This window comes from Etheostoma spectabile, chromosome 16 (assembly GCF_008692095.1).
Source record: "Etheostoma spectabile isolate EspeVRDwgs_2016 chromosome 16, UIUC_Espe_1.0, whole genome shotgun sequence".
Taxonomy (NCBI): Eukaryota; Metazoa; Chordata; class Actinopteri; order Perciformes; family Percidae; genus Etheostoma; species Etheostoma spectabile.
In genome coordinates this window covers 25620232-25641150 of record NC_045748.1, presented here as the reverse complement: position 1 = coordinate 25641150, position 20919 = coordinate 25620232, and the positions used below count along the sequence as shown (strand labels likewise).

Here is a 20919-nt window from a genome sequence, read left to right as displayed (position 1 = left end):
TCCAGTGGTGCTTTGGTATTGGACTCCTGTGCTGGTCATGGATCTGGTAAAACAAACACCACGTCCGAGCATAGGGTGGTTCATAAGTGTACTCGGTACCAGAACACCCAATGCCAACATGTGCAGAACCTCATCAGTATATGAGGAGAGGAGGAGGGAGCTGGGGGGGGCAGAGAACGTTAATATTAACCCTTTCCCACTGCAGAAACTATACATCATTTTAAGATTGTTGCTTAGGGAACGGAATCTGGACACTAGGATCAGGAACTTTCTGGGGTTATCAGCAGCGCTGTTAAGGTCGAGAACTAGTGTGGTAACCCCCACAGTACTACATCATGGAGCTGGACAACCCAAAAGAGGAAAAACCAACCAGCATGCCCAGGCCCTCATTAATATGTGGTAAAGGATGTGTTTTAGGAGGAGCTTCTCAGTTAGAAACCAGACTCACACAGCTCAGCAGTGCAGGGCAACATTTAAATAATAAAACTAAGATAATATGAGCACAGAGGAGCAAAATCAAACCAACTATGAAGTACTTCCATGCGCTATCTGGGCTCACTTCTCCTAGCACTGCCTTAGACTCATTATCCGAGTAAACATCTTTACACAAATAAGAGTCAAATACAGTATCAGCGGTCCATTGTTGTATGTCCCTAAATTTGCTTACTTCTGTTCTTTTAAGTGTACATATGAAATGTCCCAACAACGCATATTCATGAAGAGCCTCGTACTTAGGTACCTTACAAGGTTCTTAGAAGTTTAAAATAGAAGGAGCTTATGGTCAAGAAGGTAATGGGTCAAGTTCTTGCAGTGGAAGATGGCCTCTTGTTGTCTGTCGCCCATTATTAAAGGTCCCATGGCATGAAAATGTCACTTTATGACGTTTTTAAACTATCATATGCGTTCCTCCAGCCTGGTGATGTCCTGGGTATCGTGCTCTGAAAAGGAAAGCTGAAATGGGCCAATCTGGAATTTTCTCCTTATGAGGTCATAAGGGGCAATGTTTGCCCACCCATAAGAGAGAGACATCATGGCTTTCAAACGAGCAAAGTGGCAGTTGGTCAAGGCCACACCCCCAGTCATTGTATTATGAATGACTGTTTGGGTCTTAATGGGTTTCATAAACTTTCTGAAATAAAACAAATAAAAAATATAAAATCAAAAAGGAAAATCAAAAAGGGGTCCGTCCGTGGTCTAACTTGTGTCTGTTAAGGGGTACTTCGGGTGAACAGGGTTGGGAACTACTGATGTATAGCCCACAGTTTTGGTAACAGAACTGGAATCATCCACTCATTGGTTGATTCCTACAACTGCCTCCACCTAGTGGTAGACATGTTCACCATGCTGCATGCTCCGTCTCCTTTTACATAGAACTTTAAATAATGTTTTCAATACCACGCATACATGCATACAACAAAGTTAGTCAGTACAGCAACACAATGAGCAAAACATTGCATTCAACTCTGGATAAAGGGAAACTGATGAGGACTGTAGCCTCACTTCAGTCATTGACCCATTTTACCAATACCAATTTGAAGCTTTAAAAATAAAGTGTGTTCAGTGTCGTTACTGAGTAACATCCCAGTGCTTCTTGTGTTATCTTGATTTGGTTTGGAGGGTCACATGACACATGAAAGCGTCTGCAGACTTGCTAACTAGGCTAACGTTAGGCTACTGTAGGGACCTTGTTGGGAGACTTTCTTTAAGCGGGGGTCACACAGCAGACATTATACCTGGCTAAGATCTGATCACAGTGCCTTTAAACAACTTGCAGATCTTTGAACTATGCTGATAAAAAAAGTATTTTAATGGAACTTGTACCTTTGGTTAACTTAAATACCAACCCAGCACTGACGGTCAGCAACTTGCCTCTAATACTCTACTTAATGGAACTTTAACAAACATCTAATATTTGATACAATTGCTAATATTCAGTCCAATTAGCCATGTTTCAAATACAGTTGTTACAAAAATAGAGATTGGATGGTATTGAATCTTTTACACAAAGGCTTTAGTATGCGTGAAACAAAGCACTCAGATCAGTTAACAGCGTCTGAGACCAAGGCCTTGATTGGGTCCAAACTTCCACATTAACACATCTAGCAGCCTAAGCTAAAACGGTATGTGAGATTTACGTACGTCCAAAATCTTAGTATGAAACCAATAGTCTGTGAATTGCATACTATTTCCAGTGAAACGTTACAGTATGCAAACACTGGACACTACGCCAGCATCAGTATCCCACAATGCAATGCGGTAGTAACAACAACGTTCATAACGCTCATAGGCAGCGGCCAATGAGCTTCATTTACTTTTTACACATGATTGTGATTTTTTCCTCTGCGACTGTGGCTCTAGTTGATTTCCTTTTTAAGTAATTTAAGTGTTATCTGGCGGCAGTTACCATGGTTACCCGTCTTCAACGACAAGGAGGCCCTCAGGAAGTGACGTTGAAAATGACAGCTTTGGTGCGTCCATTGGGTACGTAGTGCTTAGCATGCGAATTCTGACGCAACCAGTGACCTTCCGATACATCCAACAATCACGTCCACTTCTGCGTGCGAGGTGTGCGGTGGTGTGGAAAGGTCACTTTTCATCCATATATACAACCAAGTGATAAAACCCAGAAATGCTTTGCACTTGCTTCCCCGTTAGTAGCAGTTGTCGTGTCGAGGCTGCGAGTTGTTGGAGAGAGACCAGAGAGGCCGGCGGGCAGAGTCTAGGACAGCAGGCTGTTTCTAACCCCCCGCTGAGTGGGGCCATCTGGAAGAGTTGCTGTTAGCAGTGGTCAGATAACCGTCTTTGTTCAAAGCAGACTCAGACCGTAGCTCCCACACAAATTAACCTTCAAACTCTTGTATACCCACTTTGTTCAGTAAGAAGTCATGGTACATGATACAGTCGTATAACAGCGAGAAAACAAGTGAAAGCATTTTGGGTGTATGTGTGCCGGGGTTGCTGCCGGAGCTGCAGACTTGTAGGTATACACCTGTCCGTGCTGATCTCTGTGTCCGTTCATCACTTGTCTGCAGTCTTGCGTGTTGGGGGCGGGGCCCGCATGAGTCTGGACAGGAGTGTCTAAGTGACAGGGGCATGTGGCTGTTCTTGGTAGAGTGTCAGATAACCGTCTTGACCAACCAGCCGTTGCGTCTCCATCACTGGATGAGCCTCATCATCCATTTGGCTCTGAAATCAGACAGGTCGCAGTTATACAGGACGGGAACATATCCTCAGATGGACAGATGTTGGCTAGTGTCTGGATTTACCCTGCAGACTGATGAGGACCAGGTAACCTAGTCCTCGTGTGACAGATCAGTCTAGTCAGCTCTGTCTGGGATGTACCGCTGCAGAGATGTGACGGATGTAATCCTAGTCCTCGGATTGGACAAGATAGTCTCAGTAGCGTTGGCATTTACCCTGCAAGACCTTGGAGTACCACGGTAACCATAGTCCACAGATTGGACAGATGTCTAGCTAGCTGTCTGGATTTACCCTGCAGAGACTTGAGGACCAGGTAACCATAGTCCTCAGATAGGACAGATAGTCTAGCTAGCTGTCTGGATTTACCCTGCAGAGATCTGAGGACCAGGTAACCATAGTCCTCAAGTTGGACAGATGTCTAGCTAGCTGTCTGGATTTACCCTGCAGAGACTGAGGACCAGGTAACCATAGTCCTCAGATGGACAGATAGTCTAGCTAGCTGTCTGGATTTACCCTGCAGAGATCTGAGGACCAGGTAACCATAGTCCTCTGATTGGACAGATAGTCTAGCTAGCTGTCTGGATTTACCCTGCAGAGATCTGAGGACCAGGTAACCATAGTCCTCAGAAATCAGCCGGGTTGTTCAGCACCTGAAATACATCGTATACGTATAATTCAGCACCCGGAAATAAAAGGTTGTCGATATAGACTAGCTCCTTACCAACTTCGTACACATTCCTCTTGTTGGTCGGGCTGCTGTTGCTGATCTCGGCGTAAGGTGAGTCCCGTCTGGCCGGGGACTTCATTTCCACGTAGCCACACTCTATGTTTTTGGCTGTCAGCAGGGGAGGGTCCTTTATCGTGGCGTAAGGGTTTTCAGAGCTTTCAAGGGAACAGGAGCTGGAGTGATACGGCGTGCCCTTCAGATCTGGATGGCACGGGCACAGGAAACAGTCAGAGCTCAATTCCAGGAATCACATAAGCACTTCAAGATGTATTTGTATATGATAAGACTTTTTAATTTTTTATTTACGTGTCATGCCCTAAGTGGCCCATCCCACACGGTATCACATGGGCTTGTATAGTAGTGTGGAGTTATAAAGTAATATAAATGATGTTGACATTTTCTATTTTCTTACACATTTTAGTGTTATTTAACACAAACAGTAATGTAAAGTATGACGTTATTGCCCTTTGATTTTCTTGTGAGGACTCTTGTTGTGTTTATTGTGATATTCTTTTCTTTATTATTGGATAAGTCATCAGTAGGTTTTGGAAATACGCTAGTCCACAAATGCTCTCTATATATTTTTGTGTGCAATCATTATGCAGAGATCGACATCCATCCATATATATCATACCAGAGCACTAGCATAGCCTCATCTAGAAATAAATTACATAATGTGAAAATATTTGACAAAAATATCCCAAGCTGACAAATGTCGGGAAAAGCGTCTAAAACCCAATGAAAAATTGTCCAAAGAAAGCCTTCGAAAAAAAGGCGACAACAACTCCAAAATAAGAAGCATCCATGTTTTTAAAAAAAGAGCACCCCCCATCAACACCGTTGCCAACTTTATATATTTCTGCAAGTTAGACAGTGTGGAGGAGTTTCTCTGCAACTTCCAGGTGCAGGACCTACCTCGTAGCGATCTCCCCATGTATCTCCTGTCTACTCCGTAGGCTCCTGGTATGAAAACCAAATGGAAAAGGTCATGTTAAGGTATGGAAGAGCGCAGGCTGGGATTCTAAAGAAAGTGTTCTTCACATCAGTCTAAATTAAGAACTGTGGTTATAATAGGGCAAAGGTTTCCCATCTGCGCTAATTTAAATGCAAATACAACTGATTTGCCAGTAAGGTGATTACTACACATCTCCATCCGTGGACTACTGACTGCAAGTTTCTGCGGGTTGAAAGTGTCGTCTACTATTATTGATTTTTTTAAGGCAATCCAGAGGAGAAAAATAAAATATTTTTACAGTAAGGGGCCACTACATCACTACACCAGAGAGCTATAGATTAAACTCATCTGTGAGAATGACATCAACATCCTTTACATTTAAATGTGCTGTATTTATATATCTTTTCCAGTCTTAAAAACTGCTCAAAGCGCTTTTACATCTACAGGAAACATTCACCATTCACACACATTCATACACTGTGGCTGCCGTACAAGGTGCCACCTGCTCATCAGATACACACTCACACACATTCACACTCCGACGCGCAGCAACTCGGGGTTCAGTCTTGCCCAATGACACTTTGACATGGGACTGCAGGGCCAGGGATCAAACCACCAACCTTCTGATTGGCAGGCAACCACTCTACCGCTGAGCCACAGCCGCCCCATTTACAGCTTTAATACTCTAGGGCCCGTTAGTTTCAGAATACATTTTGCCAAAAAGACAGGAAACTGGTTTTCAGACTGTAGTTACTCAACACTCAAAGCTGATTTCTGTTTTTTTTAGACTCAGAAATTCCCTCAGAAGCTTTTCATATTCAGGCTGTGGGAAACCTGCATTCTCATTTTCCATTGTGGCCTTTAGAGAAGTTGAGTTTGAAACTTGTGATGTTGTGCCTTTTCTGTGCTATGGTTGGTCAACTCATGAATTCAGGCATGTTCAGCAGTTATTAATTTCCCCTGAAAAAATTCCATGGGCTATTTCTTTGGAATCCACTAAACATCAAAGAGTGATGATGTATAGTGGGACAGTGGCGGTAATGTTAATGTCTCACCCAGTTCATTGAAGCAGTCTTCTTGTTTCCAGTCTGCCGGCAGCGTGCCAGTGTGCTCCGCTAGAGTCGCCCTCTTCCTCTGATCTACATTCTTCATATTCACAAACAGCTGGCTGCTCTTGGCCTGCAACATTAAAGGGACAAACATCACATGGAATATGAATTAATACATATTTCGGGCATCTGGTAAGGATGCCCCGTCTCCAGCTGGGAGGAGGCCTCAGGGAAGACCCAGGACTAGTTGGAGAGATTATATCTCCAACCTGGCCTGGGACTACTCTCCATCTAAAAGGCTTGTTTCCATACGGTCTCAAAGTCCACCACCCTACCTTTCCATATGTGCCATTGTTAAGATGCGGGGCCCCGATGCACTGGGTCAGAGTATGGTAGCTGGGGTTGGAGAAGTAGTTGCTGGGGAGGGCCTCGCATGCCGGAGCGTGAGCATCTGAAAAATAACAAGGAGACAAGTATTCTTACCAAGAAGTTCATCAGGTTACAGAGACTGTGGGTGCAGTCTTTAATTTACTGATTATGGGAATATCATGTGTGGTGGCCATATTTACATAATTTCATTCCCTGTGATAGAGAGACAGCAGTGATCAGAGGCTCTGTTTCAATGTGTGTTACTGAGAAGGAGGAGATGGCTAAGCCTTTTGCCAACTTGCTTCATGCTGTCTTTACTATCAGTGATCTCTATCGATATTAAATGTTGGAGGGAAACACACAACAGACCATGTGTTTCCCAGTCTGAAGATATACTTTAGGGATTCTCCAGGCGAGGCCGGCCCGCTGTTACATGTGAGGAAATGCATGTGTGCTGGCGTTTTTACCCATAGCCTAGCCACCCATCTACGCATAAGTATGTTTTCAATCATTTATTTTATTTAAACGCCCCTAAATGCTGGCTACTGTGAAACTACACTGTTTAACCTTTGTATGTATTTTTGCGGTACTTACTGTCAACGTGTTCCGTAGTTACTGTACTACCATTACAGTATCATAACTGAATTGCTTTTTACGTATAAAAAAAACACCCTTACAGTAACTTACTGGCAACACGTTGCCAGAGTTACTGTAACCCCCGATTACATTAAGTTACTGGCAACAACGTTGCCAGTAGTTTTACTGGAACTCGCGAGTAGATTCATAACTGTAATTGCTTTTTCACCGTATAACCCCTTTCCAGTAAGTTTACTGTAACTACCGCATACCTATCATAACTACCGAATGTTTGTTACAGTATAAACCCTTACTGGAACTTCAGTTTGTCCGTATTCGAAACCCTTACTGTCCTAGGTTTACAGTATAAATAACCTTACTGTACCTTATTTTTACAGTAATATACATCCCTTTACTGTGCTTAGTTTTACGTAGAAAAAGTACCCTGACTGTACTGTAGTTTCTGTTAATACCCTTCAGTATCATTTATAATTACAATTTGGGCTAAATAATACTGAAATTGTCTTGCTGTATTATCGTTTTATTGTAATTGTGGTTCACAATTTTACACTATTGGATTGGCTGTACAAACACTTTTAAATATGTTACAAAATTTCTATTGAATTTAATAAATTCCAATACTTGACCTTCGCCTGTACCAAAGGTAATACATTTTTATTTTCAGAAACATCAGGAACAATATTTTTAACTCTGACTATTGCAAAAAGAACAGAAAATTGAATACAAGTGAACTAACCCCATGTCTAAATATGCTCCAAAACACTGGCAGCATTCAGAGCGGATACATGTCTGAACAACGTAGTTACCCTTTGAATTGACTCTCCAAAACGACTTTGAACATTTTCACTCCCCGCTGCACAAATAACCTGTATTTGCAATTATAAAAAATATGTGTTGTTTTTCAAAAGCCTGAAGTTTTGGCTGTGAAGGAGGAACATTCCTGCTAGCAGGATTTTGTGGACGCCGACCATGTACTGTTTGCTTGCTGAATCCACATCTTCTGAAGAGGTGGACAGAGAGGCGAAGATGAGCCTCCATCCGAGAGGCTCTGGTGGGGGGTCATACGGGACTTTATGAGAAGCAGAAAAATGATCATGAGTTTCTCTCATCTAAACTGTTAACAAACTTAAAACTTGTGCATAACAGGAATAGCCCGATACAAATGTCACAGTAAGTGAATCCCAGTAATTCAAAGGTTCTTTTCTGCTTTCGTTTCTGTCTGTCCGATGGGTTTGTGATGATTATTTGGAGCCGTTTTCACAAAACTGAATCTACCAAGGAACTTCCTCTTTAGTAAAAGGTTAAGCTCTGTTGGATCCTTTCCAAGGGTGTCAGAACTTAAAATCATATGTTGACACGGACAGATCATTGGCAAAAACAAACTTTTCAGTTTGACGAAACTGACTACGCACAATTTGTCCCTATGATTACATTAGCCAGGTTTGAAAGCTGCAGGTCACAGTGTTCTCGCTCAGTCCTGGACCAACTCAAAAATTGTTATTCTTATCAGTCACTTATAACAAAAAACATAAGAAAACTTTAACTAAAATTAAAACAACACTTTGTATACTTTTGCTGCATACTGTGACCTCTACTTACACAAGTGGTTAAATTCAGGATGATTTAGTTGTGTCAGTGTGGGTCAGGAAGGGGTACTAGCCGCACCACTTCATTGTACTGTGTAATCATTTTTGTCTATGTTAACATTTTACATCACACAAGAAAATGCTTACCTATTTGAATGTCATCCACTCAATTCGGTGAGCTGTTGGAGGAATTGGGGACTCTGGAGCACATACTCGCACCTTTCTTTGGCGACTCTTCCCTCGTCTGTAGCTGTACCCACAAGTAAGCAGTGCCTTGGTGCCCCCCCCCCCCGCTCATCGGGTTATCCTAGAGAAGCTTAAAAGAAAAACAGTTTAAGATTTTCATCATCATACATCCTCGTTAATCCGCCCTTTTATTCACACACCACACACACCCACACCCACACTCACTCACCACACACACACACACACACACACCCACCACACACACACGGCATGTGTTTTTGTGGTTCCTGTTTCAAAGGAGTGGGGACATTGCTCATTCCACAGAAAACTATAGTTTTGCCGTTTAGTGATTTTTTTCACATGTCTACGAATATTTCTAATTCTGTGCGTACACAGGTTTCCCAAACGTAGACCTTATCATCTTTTGTTGTATGGATAGAGTTTTAAAGGGATCAGTGCTCCTGTTGGTCTGGTGGCGACTTCTTCCCGTTTCCTTCTTCCCCTCCCATCTCTCTCAGTTTGTTCCAGTCCACTGGTTTGTTGTGCTACATTTGAATGATGAAAAACTCTATGTTTTAAAAGTGCATGCATGGGTTATTAATCCAATTACAACATATAAAAAAATGCATGCATTATCTGCAGGTAACCACTATAATGTAGGTACTCGTATATTGGTTTAGAATAACACAGAATGTTATGTGATGTATTAAAAGTTAATCACTAGTCATTATAAAAGAGTCCTTAAAACTTTTGTTTAACAATCTCAATTAAGTTCAGCTTGGAAATACATACTTTTCTTTTCCACCATAACCATGGTAGAAAGCAATAATACTACTGCAAAGTACGGCACTGAGGCAATCTTTGCTGGACATCACGATGGTTTTAATTGCCAAACCCTGAAGCTAAGGCCAAAAAAACTCGCTCTCCTCAGTGCTGAGGCACTGATTTCCACCAGAACTAGAGCTAAATTGGTTACGTTGAATTAACTTTACCACACGTCTTTTTTTTAGCCTAAAAATAGCTACACACTAGTAAACCTTGTTGTTAATATTTGTGCTTATCATCGAAACACTGACAAACCACCAACAGAATTGGAGTTTAAAAACGTTAGCATTAACCGATAATGGTAGCCAAAATACGGCAACAGCAAGCTCATAAGCTAGCATAACCGACCTAAACTCCCAGAAATGGTTACATTGTATTTCGCAATGGGTACAATAAAAAGATGTGCCAGAACAGCGCAGTACACGAGTAGTGTTACTTTAACGCGAACGTCGTAATTATCTAGCTAGCTAATCCTCACCACGGTGGAAAATGTTAGGATGGAGCGGCGTCGGGTTTTCCTTTCGGGGGGGAAGCTAGTTAACAGCTTGCTCAGCCAGCTATGACACAGGTCGGTAGCTAACGTCGCCGCTTGCGAAGCTACAGCAAGAGTTTATGTCACAGAATTAGCACAGATTTATCTTACCTTAAGCTGCTCCAGCTCTCATCTGAGTAGAGTGGTGGTGTAACCGGACTCTGCTGCGCACGGACCAAGCTGTACGCCCTTTGATTGGCTCTAGCCGCTACTTTTCTTCAACACCTTTGCAGAATATCTACCCGCTATCTTTTGAAGTCGTGAGGTCATAGCAACAAATTTAAATTACCTTCACTCTAAAACATAAATAAATGTAAATGTAAATGTAAAAATATCTTTAAAAAATGAAATAATTTAAATGTATAGAGATTTTTAGGAGGGTTTCATGTTGATTTCTATGCTTCTTTCAACCTTAACTAAATATTTTATTTAAGTCCCTGTTTAGTTAACTACAGTACACTACTGGCTTTGTTTTACAACAGCCTACTCACTATTCAAACAATACAGTAAACACTGTAAATCAAATGTTCCTAACCCATAATTCAATGCATATTCAGTAATGAACGGAAAAGCAATTTACATAGTTTACTGGGCATTTTGGGTAAGTAACTGTAGAATACAGTAGACGTTTTAACAGTGTACCGCAAATTCAATTACATTAAAGCACTGTAAATTGAAATGTCATACCCATAATTGTGCATGTTTATTACGTATTAACTCGGAAAAGAAAATTAATGTATTTTACTGGGCCCGTTTGTGGTAAGTAACTGTAGAAATTACGCAAAGTCTAACAGTGTATTTTTTGTCAGAGATCAGCATCTCTTGTGTTGAGTGCTTGTTATAGGAAAGTAGCATTCATAGCATTATTCTGGAATTGGTAAACAGGACTATGAGTCATTTAGCGTGAATACTTTCATTGTACTGCAATCCTGAGACGTAGTAGCACTGCTAGCTGAGGCAGCAATTATATTCTATTTCACTTGACAATATTCTACACTGTGCATAATAATGCAAAATGAAATTTTCTATTCATCGGCACCTAACTCATCTGTACATCTGTATTTATTTTACCTGTCTCTTTATTATTAGGGTATTTATAGTGTACATATTATTACTATTAATATTATTATAACTCCTATTCTATTTCTCATAATACGTTTTGAATAGTTTTTCCTCTATTTAATGTGTATTTGTCTGATTCTGATGTGGGACTGTTTTTGGAGCTGCTGTGATTAGAGACTTTCCTCAGTGTCCCTCAAGTCGATCTTAGCTTATCTATCTCAGAGACCATTTAAAAGCCATACGACAATCAAGGAGAAAGGACTGATGGTCCGATTATTGGTCTGATTATATATTTTTATTATTATTTCAGTTGTTAGTTGTTGGCATTTGAGCTTATACACGTTCATAGAAACAAAAATGACAAGGAGGGGAACAGTTAGGAAACATGTTTTATGCTAATAAAGATGTGTGGTTTACTTCGTAGGCTGTGTATTCTTGTTGTTATATTATCTGGGTCACATGGCAGTAGTGATTCGCAGACCACTGTCTTTAATTTCCGAGCCCACTAGATGGCACTCTCTGTTCAAAGAAAACGGTTAAAGGAAAGTCAGCTTGTTTCATCTGACCATCACTACATGGCAGTGATCTATAACGGCTGTTTCTCAGCTGGTAAGAGTGACTGCCTCGAAGGTTGGTGGTTTGATCCCTGGCTCTAAAGTTTCATGTCAAAGTGACATTTGAAAAACATTTGAAAGTGTTCCAGCTGCAGTGGGACGGTACACGGGACTGATCTGAGTGCAGTTTGAGCCGGTGACGTACCTGCGATGCTGTAGTCAGCAGGGACCCTCAGAGCCGGGGTGTAGCTCACAGCGGGCATGCTCGGCTCCTTGCCCTTCTGTTTCTTCCTGTAGACGATGAAGAGGAGCAGGAGGAAGAGCACCAGCAGCACCAGGACGATGATCCCCGCGATGGCTCCGATCTGGTACGTGTCCACGTGCATGGCTGCGCTGGTCAAACTGTTGAGGCTGCCCACCACCACACCCGCTGCACACACCAGGACGTTAGAGGCCTTAGAGTCTGTTCTGACTAAACCAGGGGTGCCAAACATACGGCCCGTGGGCCAGAACCAGCCAGCCAAAGGGTCCAATCAGGCCCACTGGAGGACTTTGCAAATTGTGAAAATTACAGAGAAGGAATTCATTCCAAATCCAAATGTACCACTTTAATCACAGAGAATATCCAAAATTTTTCCATCAATCTTAGAAATTCAGAGTTTTTTCTCAAAATATTCCCCCTCCCTCCCGGGTCCACAACAGGATTTTTCCCCCTACAATGGCCTTAGAATGCTGTCATAGCAGAAGCAACTGTGTTAGCCAACTCAACGACTATATACCGTGGGTACGGAAAGTATTTAGACCCCTTTAAATTTTTCACTTTGGGTTTTATTGCAGCCTTTTTTCCAAAAATCCAAAAAAGTCATTTTTATTCTCAGTAATGTACACTCAGCAACCCATCTTGACAGAAAAAAAAAAACAGAAATGTAGAAATTTTTTGCATATTTATAAAAAACAAAAACTGAAATATCACATGGTCATAGTATTCGACCCTTTGTTCAGTATTTAGTAGAAGCACCCTTTTGATCGAATACAGCCATGAGTCGTTTTGGGAAAGATGCAACAAGTTTTCACATCTGGGTTTTGGGGATCCTCGCCATTCCTCCTGCAGATCTCTCCAGTTCTGTCAGGTGGATGGTAAACGTTGGTGGACAGTCATTTTCAGGTCTCTCCAGAGATGCTCAATTGGGTTTAACAGGGTTGGCTGGGCCATTCAAGAACAGCCACGGAGTTGTTGTGAAGCCACTCCCTTTGTTATTTTAGCGGTGTGCTTAGGGTCATTGGGCTTGTTGGAAGGTAAAACCTTCGGCCAGTCTGAGGTCCAGAGCACTCTGGAAAAGGTTTTCGTCCAGGATACCCCTGTACTTGGCCGCATTCATCTTTCCCTCGATTGCAACCAGTCGTCCTGTCCCTGCAGCTGAAAAACACCCCCACAGCATGATGCTGCCACCACCATGCTTCACTGTTGAGACTGTATTGGGACAGTGATGAGCAGTGCCTGGTTTTCTCCACACATACCGCTTAGAATTAAGGCCAAAAAGTTCTATCTTGGTCTCATCAGACCAGAGGATTTTATTTATCACCATCTTGGAGTCCTTCAGCTGTTTTTTAGCAAACTCCATGCGGGCTTTCATGTGTCTGCACTGAGGAGAGGCTTCCGTCGGGCCACTCTGCCAAAAGCCCCGACTGGTGGATTGCTGCAGTGATGGTTGACTTACTACAACTTTCTCCCATCTCCCGACTGCATCTCTGGAGCTCAGCCACAGTGACCATTGGGTTCTTCTTTGCCTCTCTCACCAAGGCTCTTCTCCCCCGATAGCTCAGTTTGGCCGGACGGCCAGCTCTAGGAAGGTTCTGGTCGTCCCAAACGTCTTCCATTTGAGGATTATGGAGGCCACTGTGCTCTTAGGAACCTTAAGTGCAGCAGAAATTTTTTTGTAACCTTGACCAGATCTGTGCCTTGCCACAATTCGTCTCTGAGCTCTTCAGGCAGTTCCTTTGACCTCATGATTGTCATTTGCTCTGACATGCACTGTGAGCTGTAAGGTCTTATATAGACAGGTGTGTGGCTTTCCTAATCAAGTCCAATCAGTATAATCAACACAGCTGGACTCCAATGAGGTGTAGAACCATCTCAAGGATGATCAAAGAAATAACAGCACCTGAGTTACATATGAGGGTCCGGCAAAGGGTCTGATACTTATGACCATGTGATATTTCAGTTTTTCTTTTTTATAAATTTGCAAAAATTTCTACATTTCTGTTTTTTTTCTGTCCAAGATGGGGTGCTGAGTGTACATTACTGAGAAATAAAATGAACTTTTTTGATTTTTGGAAAATGGCTGCAATGAAACAAAGGAGTGAAAAATTTAAAGGGGTCTGAATACTTCCGTACCCACTGTATATATATATATATATATATATATAATATATATATATATATATACATATGTATATATATATATAATATATAATATATAATAGTTTCTGATCCGTCTGGAGAGGATTTACTGTCCGGCCCACTGATATGGGAGACGTGGCACATTAACTTTACTGTGTTTGACACCCCTAGTCTAAATGATTTTAGTCTATTTAAACAAAGAAAAATTGACAAAGTAGTTTTTTTAAAAGAGGAGATGACTGTCAAAAGCCTCTTTTACAGAGAAATTGGGCATTGCTGCCGTAAAGGAGGTCCTCATACTTTTAAACAGAGCGGTAACGTGGAAAAACAACTGAATAAAGGTGCAGCATTCCCGCCTTAAACAGGCTGTGTGAAAGAGGCTAATGATTGGACAAGCCAGGTAATCTGAATACTGCAACTATTATCAAAAAACAGATTCGAGGATGCATTTCTTCCTTTATGAACATGATGCAACATGGACTGATTCCATTTTTTATCGCAGTGTGTCCTCACCTTGGTCACAGCGAGCTCCCTTCCAGCCCGGGCTGCAGTAACATGTACCAGTCATGTGATCACACGTGGAGTTATTTAGACAGTCACAGACCTGACGGCAGCCGTAACCATAGGAACCAGGTGGACACTCTGGAAATAAGAAAAGATACAGTATTTAAGTTCTGAAGTTGAAGTGGGGACAATACTATACAGCTGTTAGACATCATATCATCATACAGAGATAGTAGTATACAGCTGTTAGACATCATATCATCATACAGAGATAGTAGTATACAGCTGTTAGACATCATATCATCATACAGAGATAGTAGTATACAGCTGTTAGACATCATATCATCATACAGAGATAGTAGTATACAGCTGTTAGATATCATATCATCATACAGAGATAGTAGTATACAGCTGTTAGAGATATCATACATCATACAGAGATAGTAGTATACAGCTGTTAGACATCATATCATCATACAGAGATAGTAGTATACAGCTGTTAGACATCATATCATCATACAGAGATAGTAGTATACAGCTGTTAGACCATATCATCATACAGAGATAGTAGTATACAGCTGTTAGACATCATATCATCATACAGAGATAGTAGTATACAGCTGTTAGACATCATATCATCATACAGAGATAGTAGTATACAGCTGTTAGACCCTTCATATCATCATACAGAGATAGTAGTATACAGCTGTTAGAATCATATCATCATACAGAGATAGTAGTATACAGCTGTTAGATATCATATAATCTACAGAGATAGTAGTATACAGCTGTTACAGTCATAATCATACAGAGATAGTAGTATACAGCTGTTAGACATCATATCATCATACAGAGATAGTAGTATACAACTGTTAGATATCATATCAGTCATACAGAGATAGTAGTATACAACTGTTAGATCATCATATCATCATACAGAGATAGTATTACAGCTGTTAGATATCATATCATCATACAGAGATAGTAGTATACAGCTGTTAGATGTCTATCATCATACAGATATAGTAGTATACAGCTGTAGACATCATATCATCATACAGAGATAGTAGTATACAGCTGTTAGACATCATATCATCATACAGAGATAGTAGTATACAGCTGTTAGACTCATCATATCATCATACAGAGATAGTAGTATACAGCTGTTAGACATCATATCATCATACAGAGATAGTAGTATACAGCTGTTAGACATCATATCACATACAGAGATAGTAGTATACAGCTGTTAGACATCATATCATACAGAGATAGTACTATACAGCTGTTAGACACATATCATCAACAGAGATAGTAGTATACAGCTGTTAGACATCATATCATCATACAGAGATAGTAGTATACAGCTGTTAGACATCATATCATCATACAGAGATAGTAGTATACAGCTGTTAGACATCATATCATCATACAGAGATAGTAGTATATACAGCTGTTAGACATCATATCATCATACAGAGATAGTAGTATACAGCTGTTAGAATCATATCATCATACAGAGATAGTAGTATACAGCTGTTAGACATCATATCATCATACAGAGATAGTAGTATACAGCTGTTAGACATCATATCATCATACAGAGATAGTAGTATACAGCTGTTAGAGATCATCATATCATCATACAGAGATAGTAGTATACAGCTGTTAGACATCATATCATCATACAGAGATAGTAGTATACAGCTGTTAGAGATCATCATATCATCATACAGAGATAGTAGTATACAGCTGTTAGACATCATATCATCATACAGAGATAGTAGTATACAGCTGTTAGACATCATATCATCATACAGAGATAGTAGTATACAGCTGTTAGACATCATATCATTATACAGAGATTTTAGTATACAGCTGTTAGACATAATAAAATATATGACACACTGGTATCAGATCAGTACACGGTATTGGCCGATACACAAGTTCAGGTCTCAGAATCAGTATCGGGAGCAAAAAAATGGTATGGGACCATCTCTAGTGAAAGTCAGTTGAGCTGTAGACACTTAACTTGTACGCACTAAGAGGAGTTGGTTTAAAAGAAAGAAAGAAAGAAAGAAAGAAAGAAAGAAAGAAAGAAAGAAAGAAAGAAAGAACAGACGGTGGAACATACTTTGTTCACAGTGGCGTCCCATGAATCCGGTGCGGCAGGTGCACTGTCCAGAGATGTGATCACAGTCGGCTCCATTCCTACACTGGCAGGTCTGAGAACAGTCCTTCCCATAGAAGCCTAAGGGACAGCCTATAAGGGAGTAGTCATGCATCACATGATATACTAGACTGTAAACACCAAAGACTGGGGGAGTACAGTATATGGGTCAAAAGGATGGACTTTTTATAATCAATGAAACATCTGAGTTTGATCATATAGAGCGGATCTACTACAGTATTTGTAATATATGTGCATGTATTCATGTGTGTGTGTGTGTGTGTGTGTGTGCTCTGTCTGCTATCATAAGCAGCAAACATATATGACAAAGATGCTGTTACATTGATCCATGAGCAGAGGGGTATGCTTCATATGTTAGACCTGCTGCATGCCAACGGCCCATGATTTTATGTATTTAACTGCATCTGTGTGTGTGTGTGTGTTTTGTGTGCATGTGTTGTGAGTGTTGTATGTGCTTGTGCGTGCGTGGCTGGTGTGTGTGTGTAGTGTGTGTGTGCGTGTCCTTGTGTATGCATGTGTTGTGAGTGTTATCTGTCTGTGTGTGCGTGCCTGGTGTGTGTGTTACTGACGCTGTGTGCAGTAGAGGCCGGTCCATCCGGGGGTGCACTTGCATTCTCCATCATAGGCGCTGCAGTAAGCTCCGTTGTGACAGTTACACGTGTGGATGCAGTTGGGCCCCCACTGACCCGGCGGACATGCTGCAACACAACACAACACAGCACAGCACAACACAGTCTAAGTGCTTGTAGTCTGTAGTCATACTGGGTCACCGCTAAAAGCTCAAAAGGTCAAAGTTAAGTCGTTTATATATATATGTACTTTACCAGATAGTAACATTATAAAAGCCATCACAGCCATCTTATCTGTTAATTTAATGAGTGAACTCACGCTGGGAGCAGTCGCTGCCGATCCATCCGGGGTAACACTGGCAGGAGCCGTCGATGGGGTTACAGGTGCCGTTGTTGGTGCAGCTGCAGCTCCACGCACAGACCTTCCCGAAGCGGCCGCTGGGACACACTGCAACCCAACACTCACGGGTCACCTTCTCCAGCACAGTACTCTCACTTCATTTGGCCATTTGTATTAATACCGGCCTCATGGGTCAATTTTGTGGCGTAGTGTGCAACATCAAATGTTGGGACCCTGCAGCGGGATGGAAGGGTTCTGGCCAATCCCTCCCAAGGCAAACTCCTTTTAAGTGGTACTTACAGTACTTGGCAATAAATCCTTTTCTGATTCGGGTTGGATTCAAACATTTATGGTGTATAATATAGTTGTAGTGAAATGTAATGTGTGTATGGGTCATTATGTCCCATCAAAGATTGGTGCTTTTACAATTAGATTTTAAATACATAATCATTAATTATGTAGATATAATGACTTATTTTGCCCTATTTTAACGATCTAAGCGTGCGGCATGAAGTGGCTGGCGCAGGTGCGTTTAGGGCGTGTACGAAGCTTGGACCTTGCAGCCTTGCTGTTATGACGGAGGATTTGCTGAACAGGGAGGAGAGATTCCTGGTGACCTCCTCGTGCATAAAGTGCATGTGTGCGAGCAGATCATATTATAATACTATTTCGCATTGGAATAGTTTTATTTTTAATCTTCTGCATGTGTGTGTGCTGCTGCGCGTCCCTTTGTGTGTAACAAGCATAGTGTTTTTTACTAATGCGCTGTTAAAATTCAATGAAATGCTGCATTTTTGACTTTAGAGGTTTTTGTTGGTCAATGGTGTGATCACTTCTCGCTGCCTCAAGATAGCAATACTCCCAGAATGCACCTGAACACACCTCCCTGTAAGACCAGCACACCCAGAATGCCCCTGAACACACCTCGCTGTAAGAGCATCACGCCCAGAATGCACCTGAACACACCTCCCTGTAAGAGCAGCACACCCAGAATGCACCTGAACAAACCTTTAAAACCAGGAAAAGACGACATTCTAACATTTAACAATCTTAAGATATCCCAAATCTAAGACAATATCTTGCCTCGTATATCAATGTCAATATAATATTCATATCCAGTATGCATTATAAAGTATACATTATATATTTCCCAGCCCTAGTGGCCACTATCAGCATTTGACAAGCCAACATACACCCTTTGTAAGCCAGCAGAAAGAACTCACCCTCGTTACACAGCGCCCCCTTGAAGCCCGGCAGGCAGTCACACTGTCCCGTGACGTGGTGACACGGCCCGTTGCTATGGACGCACTGGGGACAGGTCTGACTGCAGCGGTGACCAAAGTAACCTGGAGAGCAGACTGCAGCCAAAGACAAGATCATTTCATCTGCATAGCATTTCAAACCTAAGATCTTAATATTCTCCATTTAAACTTAATATTCTTAGGGATGGGGTGGCATGGTATGGGGTGGGGGTTGGGATGTGGTGGGGCATGGAATGGGGTGGGGTTGGGATGTGGTGGGGCATGGATGGGGTGGGGGTTGGGATGTGGTGGGGGCATGGGATGGGTGGGGGTTGGGATGTGGTGGGGGCATGGAATGGGGTGGGGTTGGGATGTGGTGGGGGCATGGAATGGGGTGGGGGTTGGGATGTGCCTTTCATTTTAATGTGCGCTCCATTGGAGCACGGGGACATCACCACAGTAAAATCTAAAGGATCAGAAGCACAAGCAGTCAGGCAACCAGGCACTTTATCCTGATGTTTCAAACTGAAAGTCAAATGTCTCATTAATCCCTTTTATTTGACCAAATACGGTCCCCAACCAGTCTGATAGGCTGACTGCTCGTTTTTTCACACTTATCTTCAGTGATGTCCCCATGTTCCCCGAACTCAGCTATCAACCTGCAGAGTACGGTGTTCTTATGCCTTCTTCATCGTGTAAGTGCTCAGACTCACTCCTCTGGCAGGTGGGGCCTCGGTATCCCGGAGCACACTCGCAGGTCCCCTCATCCGGAGAGCACGACGCTCCGTTCTTACAGTTACAGGGGAGGGAGCAGTTTGGGCCCCAGCGGCCCTCGGCACACACACTGTCACAGTGGATACCTGCACGTAACAAGAAGGATTTATGCTTGTATTGATCCCCAGGGGGGAAATTACAATCGCTTCACTGTGTTGTTAGAACACATTAAACACAGTCTTTTACATGCACAAATGGAGTGACGTCAGAGTGAGGCACCCTGGGGAGTAAGGGGTTCAGTGTCTTGCCCAAGTGCACCTTGGCAGGGCCCAGGAGGAGAACTGGCACCTCTCCAGATTCCAGTTCACCACCATACTCCCAACCCAACTCCCTTTGGACAGAGAGCAATTGCCCCCCCTCCCACACACACACACACACACACACATATACACACACAACTGGTGCAATATCCACATTGCAAAAGTCAGATTGCAAGTAATTTCCTTATGGCAATATTCAAAATCATGATCGCATATTGCATATTTTCCTCATATTGTGCAGCTCTAGATCAGACTATGCAGGGAAAGTGGGCCAGGAGAGATGGCTGCGAGGAGTTACCCGTCCATCCGGCCAGACAGCGGCAGTGCCCAGTGGCGTGGTGACATCCATCAGCGTGGCTGCAGTCGCAGCGCTCTCTGCAGCCCAGCCCGTAGGTGCCGTCCTGAGGAGCATGACATGACATCACAGAGACGGGCCTCATTAACACGCAGCGGTCATGTCTCCAGAGAGACACCGGCCATGCTTTTAACCCTCCTGCTGGCCTCGGGTCAAATTAAGCCATTTAAAGTAGAAAGTGGCATGGAAAGAAAAGACTCAAGTAAAGTACATGTACATCAACATTTGGACTGAGTACAGTACTAGAGTAAATGTACTTCGTTACATTCCAGCGCTGGGATCCTGAATCCTTCTTCTCAGGTTCAGAGAATATATGGAAAGGAGGATTGATTGGAAGGTGATTTGAAGCCCTGTTATGGGCTGTACACCTGGGGCAGGGTACCCAACTCAGTACTTTTAGGCCCCGAGCAAATACCTCTAATATTTGTGCCGTGATGTGTAATTTTGAAATTTCTTTTTGTTTTATGTAATTGGTATTCACAAAAAGTATAGTTCAGGAACCGGTGTCAAAGTCCCAGTATTGGTATCTGTAACCGGTATGAAATATTTTAGAATGATACTCAGCTCTAGACCAGGAGTCAGTGCAACAATTGATGGAGAAAGTAATATAACATGTTGACATTTTTCTGTAATTGTGTAAA

General features: G+C 42.2%; 1 protein-coding gene across 1 annotated transcript in view; it reads right to left on the bottom strand.

Moving 5' to 3' along the window:
* Positions 1–3078: 3078 nt before the first annotated feature.
* Positions 3079–20919, bottom strand: part of LOC116704746 (multiple epidermal growth factor-like domains protein 10) — a 61545-nt gene continuing 43704 nt past the window's right edge. Inside the window, exons 13-25 of the mRNA XM_032540350.1 lie at positions 20222–20324; positions 19603–19749; positions 18872–19006; positions 17628–17756; positions 17309–17437; positions 16683–16811; positions 14558–14686; positions 11849–12073; positions 6268–6383; positions 5939–6062; positions 4844–4888; positions 3927–4129; positions 3079–3186 (exon numbers count right to left, since the gene is read on the bottom strand). Coding sequence (XP_032396241.1) covers positions 3079–3186; positions 3927–4129; positions 4844–4888; positions 5939–6062; positions 6268–6383; positions 11849–12073; positions 14558–14686; positions 16683–16811; positions 17309–17437; positions 17628–17756; positions 18872–19006; positions 19603–19749; positions 20222–20324 — 1722 coding nt within the window. The remainder of the gene's footprint in view (positions 3187–3926; positions 4130–4843; positions 4889–5938; positions 6063–6267; positions 6384–11848; positions 12074–14557; positions 14687–16682; positions 16812–17308; positions 17438–17627; positions 17757–18871; positions 19007–19602; positions 19750–20221; positions 20325–20919) is intronic.